Raw genomic sequence first — 5,913 nt, forward strand, 5'->3', positions numbered from 1 at the left:
TAGACACTCCTTACCCACCAGAAGAGCTGCAGTTTCTGAACCCCCCCCCCCCCATGACTGAACAGTTTTGGCGGGAGCTTGAGCAAGCAAGAGGCAGAACTAAAACTTGACGCATCGGAGGCTTCTCTGGGAAGCGTGCGCAGTGCCACAGTAGGAAATGTTTTTGAATGCAACGGTCGCATACAGCTGACACAGGGATGAATTGAAACAGTGGCAAGAGTGGGTTTGATTTTTTGTTTTTCTGGGCTCAAGTACTCCTCCTTTCCCCCACGCACCAGGCAGGGTCTTTGTTTTAGAGGAGACATAAAATCTATACATTATGGCAAATAGAAAACTGCCCCTTAGACCCCAAGTCTAAGGGACATAGTCATGTCGGTTTGGAGCCGCCCATAGACATTCCTGCAACAGTTTGGATGGTATTTGATACTTTTCTTTCCCCATGCTGTCATTCTGCATCCAGAGTTGCCAGGACCACTTGGAGACTACAACCCTGCCTAGGACAAAGGGCACCTTGGAAAAAAAACAACCCCAAAACAGTCAGCCTTGTTAGCTGCTGGCAATGGCACAGGGAAATGATGGATGACCTCATCAGCTACACACGTGAGTGGTTGGTTCCTAGTAGCTGTGGATGGTACCAGCACTAACTACTCCACTACCATGGTCTTTATTGGTCACAATATGACGGCATTTATAACTGCCAATGGCATCTTCAAGCCAGCAGGAACTTTGGCTGTCAGTGTGATTTTGTGAAACTAAGTGCACAAAAGAAAAACAAGATTCATGCTTTCCTTTCTTCTCTTCCATCTCTCTTCTCATCTGCCAGTCTGAGAGCTGCTCAGTCTGTGGAGATAGGAAATCAGGTTAGCACTCTTAAGGAGAGCTGTTCAGCCAGAGGATGGAACCCTCTTATCTGGAAACAGATTACACAGAGGCACAAGTGCCAGCCCTACTCGGTCACGGAGATACTTTTATAGGCTTTCCGTGTTTGTCATACTGGTATACCAGCATCTTGATGCAGTGTGAGTTTGCTGGTGAGATCCAAGGACTACTTGTTATGGAAAAGTTATGGTTGGTGTAGAACTGTGCAGGCTGCTTCTGGCACTTGAACAAGGCCTTGAGGGTAGCAGCTGCCATGGTACGGAACCGCTTGCTGATGAAGCAGTAGAGGAAGAAGTTGATGGCTGTGTTCAGTAGGGCCAGCATGTTGGCAACATCCAACATTATGTGGACCAGCCAAGTCTTCTGCTTGGGTGTGCCATACAGGTGGTAGAGAATCATGATGATGCGGGGGGCCCAGAGGGTGGCAAAGATGGAGGTGATGGTAAACAAGATGGCGGTAGTCTTCCCTGTGGAATAGCCACGGAGGCGGAAGTTGCTCTTCCTTCTAAGCTTGTACACAATGATTGAGTTCAAGATGAAGAAGATGGAGCAGGGCACCAGGTACACGGTGAAGCAGTGGATCCAGACAAGGACATGGTGAATGGAGGTGCTGGTGTAGTCTTCAGTCCAGATATTAGGCCACCAGTAGTAGGGAATGCTGGTCAGGAAGCAGGTGATGTAAACACTCACAATGACTTTCCGGGTCCTGGCTGGGTAGGAAACCGTGTGGTATTTGAGTGGGTGACAGACAGCAATATATCTGTCAACTGTTAAGGGGACTGTGATCCAAATGGAGGTGTGGATGGAGGAGAACTCCAGCACTTCTATGATCTTGTCAGGGATCGGAGGCATCTGCATGCTCAAAATGAAATCTTCTAACAAGAAATCCACAAAAACGATGAAAAAGAGGACCAAGATGTCAGCAGCAGCAAGTGCTAGAAGATAGTTGTAGGAGGATTTCTGCCTCCTGGCCACCAGTTGAGACAGGATTATGACCGTCAAGATATTTGCTGTGGAGAGAAGAGAATCAAGGTTATCCCCAAGGCAGAGATGACTACTGGCTGCCAGTAAGGCCCTAGGTCTGAGGTTTCTGGGGTACCTCTCATTTGGATGGGATGTCAGAGGATCAAATGGGTGTTTCTGTGGGACACCCAGCACCACAGATCACACCTCAGACAAACAGCTGGATACAGTTTAAATATATGCTCATGCTGTAGTTTGTTTGTGCTGCACGGAACTGTGAGAGGTGATTCTGACATTAACCGACTACAGACGTGAAACTGGAACCGCAAGTGCCCAGGTGAGTCCGTGCTGTGTCCCCGAATTGAAGCCTTAACCAAATGTCTGTCCGAGTGACTGTGGAAAGAGGGGTGCGATGGTTAATGCTGATCACCAACCTGGCAGGACCTAAAATCACCCAGGAGACAGGCATCTTGGGCCTATCTATGAAGGATTAATTGAGATGGGAAGGCCCGTTTTAAAGAGGGGTGGAACTGTTTCTTGGATTGGAGTCCTGGACTGAACACAAAGGAAAAAGCCAGCTGAACACAAGCACCCATCTCTCTCTACTTCCTAGCTGAGGATACCACATGACCAGCAGCCTCCTGCTCCTGCCTCCACGTCCCCGTGAAAGATTGCACCCTGACAACCCCCACCCCAGACAGTTTGTAACAGCAAAAAGACAAGTGTAATGCAGTGGGGCTAGGGTGCCTTGGCCTCCATGCTGCTTGAGCTGTATACCTCCTTATTATGGTGTTGGGGATAGAATCCAGGGTTTTTACATATTGACAAATGCCCTACCACTTGGTTACATCTTCAGCAGAGTGACCTTTTAATAACCTTTATGGAAGTTAGATTCTAGGACCTCCTTTTAAGTGCATTTAAGGGATGACCTTTGCAATAATTTTAAAAAGAATTGTATTGATTTTTTTTTTTTTGGAGCAAGTGATCAACATACATTGTGCATACTTAAAAAACAATCACAAAAAAATAGGAATTGCTCTTCTACTGTTTTCTAATCACCCACTTCTTTTCCCTTAGGATAACTGCTGCCAATAAACAATTGATATGTACACAAACCCATATATCACAGATGTATATGATTTTATATGTATATGAATGCATGCCTGTGCGCGTGCACACACACACACACACACACACACACACACACACACACACCCTCACAGAAACAATCTTTGATAGCTTTTATAAACATGAATCTCCCTGAATACGATGCAATTAGAAAGGCATTAGGGAATAATTTAAAAGCACTAACCCCATGGATGTCTGAAATTTATTTAGATAAAACTGATTCTCATTCATTCTTACAATCAACTCTGGACACTGTCGATCTTGCTTTGCAATCGAGGGTCAAAGAGAGCTTTTGTCCTCTGTCTGATGTCTAGGAACAAAGCCAGAATCTCTCCCCCTCTTCTCCCCTTTCTCCTCCCTTCCTTCCTCTCACCCCTCCTTGCTCTCGCTTCCTTTCTTCCTCTCTCTTCCTGCCATTTCTCATTTCTCTGCGGCCATTTAAAACATTATCTGAAACCAATGTCACGGTATACGCCACAACCCTAGCATGTGTCAGGCTAAAGCGAGAGGACTGGCCAAGAGCTCAAGGCCAGGCAGGGCTGCGTGGCAAGACCCTGCACCCAAACTCAAGGCAAAGCGCGCAGCAGTTCACAAATAGAACCCTCTAACAACAAGCACACCCACACAGCCGGTGCACTTGTCCTAAAATTACAGCAATTTGAACATTGTTTTTTATATTTGGTTCATTCCTTCATAAAAAAGAAATAACACTGCAGGCAGAGGTAAAGTCTGTCTTGAAATAGCTCCAAAGCCATTATTTTCCCTCCTCTCTTTCTCTCTCCAGGGGTAAGCAGAGTCTGCGTCCAGGGTGATGTTTGCCTGCTCTTGCTTTTCCAAACTGTCACTATTCTGGCCCATCCCACTGTCCCCTTCTGTTATTCAGCAGTACGTTTTTGAGGCCTTGCTATGTCAATACTTGGAGTTCTAATTTATTCACGCGAACAGTTTTATGGCATTGTGTCAACTTAGCACAACTTGTGTGTGTGTTACATATAGTTTGTTATTTCTACTCTATCTGGGAAGCACTTTTGAATTCATTTCAGAATTTTCCCATTATAAGTGTGCTTGCTCATACTTCAGTATGGCTCTCACTGAGAAGCATGCCCATGTGAGATTTTACTGGGCAGCACACACAGAAGTGTGTTTATGTTTTAGAGTGCGTAGCTGTCGTTATTCTTCTCCTTGCAGTGATCAGACATCCGACAAGAAGCAGCTTAACTGAGGCATGGCTTATTCTAGACTCACTTCCTGGAGCAAGGTTCTACCTTCTAAAGAGTCCACAGCCTTTCATGCTGTTGACTGGCTGGGGATCGTGAAATACATGAGCCCACAGTGTACGTCTCCTGTATTAGATAATGAGAACTGTCCCGGCTCAGCCGTTCCACATCCTCTCAGTAGCTGGTAGTGCCCGCTATTATTCTGTTTCAAGCCTGCGTCGCTCTCACGCTCGTTCGAAGCACTTGGCGATGACAGAATTCTGGTTACATTAGCCAGACTTCAAGCCATGGATCAAGGTTCATGCTGTAGATTATAGTTTAATAATATTTATTCCAGGGGGATGGGGACCCACTCATTGTACCCAAAAGAGAACAATGATGAGTATACGCTCCATGAAGAGCCTACCTCAGAAAACAACGCCTTCTAAAAGGATAGTTTGTATTTGTAAGCCTGCTATCCCATAAGTTTTGTAGTCAGCAATGTTTTTAATGACCTGTGAGTTATGTGCAGGGAGGAGACAGTAAACGAGACAGATGTTGTCTCTTTTGCTTTAATACCCTGTGACTTACTGGTGGAGAAAAATGTTGACCAGGGGACAACAGAAGAAAATGCATAAATTCAGGTTATAGTGAGGGCTAGAAAGGAGTGGCTGGGAGCAGTGACCAGGAAACCACTTCTGAGGGAGTGATGATGTTCAAGCTGAGATCAAGGGACAAACAGGGAGGTAAAGAGGGAAGGCATGTGAAAGGAGAAGGCATTTCAATAGAAGAAACAACATGTGCAAAGGCCCAGTGGTGGGAACACATGAAACATTGCTTTTATTAAGGCAAAGAACACTTCTATTGATTTGTGCTTGCTCTGTAAGCATTTTTGCACTTAATAGCTCTCTTTTATTAAACAGCTTTGTTGTGTTCTCTTCAAAAGCATTTCAAAATGTTTTATTCATTCTGAAATCCTTTCACCAAGTATTTAGCATCTATATTTGCAGGCAATGAACCATGCATGGGCTGAAGGTGGGCACAAATTGGCGTTGCAGACGGTCAGGGTCTCCACCAGAGTGTGGAAATAGCCTGCAAATAGCTACATACAGAAGAGATAAACGAAAATGCACACAGTGGGCACAGGGAAGCTGGCGAGCAGGCAGGCAGGTAGAGTGGAAGGCAAAGATCTGGAGAGGGCATCTAGATCAAAGGGCTGCCTTCTAGTCATTGCTTGCCCTGACTCAATCTCATACAATTAGACTTTTCTGGAAATCAGGCTGTTAGACCCTTACTGCACTAATAATATGGGGTACCCAACAGCCAATCATGGACAGTCTGGAGCAGGGCTGCCCTGGGGTTCCATCCTGGTTCTGTTGCTTACTGGCTCATAGATATGGGGCAAATTTATTCAATTACTGTGCTTCAGCTTCCTTCTTTATAAAATGAGGCTGGTAAGAACATCCACATCATGTGGTTGATTTCAGATGGAAGAATTATTAAACCAGACAATTTTCACAGAGAGAACAGTACCTTGTACATGGTAAGTGCTTGGTGACTGTGTCCTATTGTCATTCATTTGTGCATTCATTTATTCACTCACTCCTCACTCACTCATTTATTCAAAGATAGACATTACATGAGGGGATTAGCAAAATGGACAAGTTTTTTTCTGTCATAGGAATGATAGAGTGAAAGAAGAGTGAGTGAGTGAGTGAGTGAATGAGTAAAAAAACCAACACACAGC

The 5,913-nt window shown here is 45.1% G+C and overlaps 1 protein-coding gene across 1 annotated transcript; it reads right to left on the reverse strand.

Annotated features, from left to right (window-relative positions):
• Positions 1-954: 954 nt before the first annotated feature.
• Positions 955-1,752, reverse strand: Gpr139 (G protein-coupled receptor 139). Its single transcript, XM_055619231.1, has one exon. It carries the CDS (start codon positions 1,735-1,737, stop codon positions 955-957), a length of 783 nt encoding a protein of 260 aa, XP_055475206.1. The 5' UTR covers positions 1,738-1,752.
• Positions 1,753-5,913: the final 4,161 nt, after the last annotated feature.

Source organism: Psammomys obesus, unplaced genomic scaffold, assembly GCF_907164565.1.
Source record: "Psammomys obesus unplaced genomic scaffold, mPsaObe1.curated_primary_1811, whole genome shotgun sequence".
In the NCBI taxonomy this organism is placed as follows: Eukaryota; Metazoa; Chordata; class Mammalia; order Rodentia; family Muridae; genus Psammomys; species Psammomys obesus.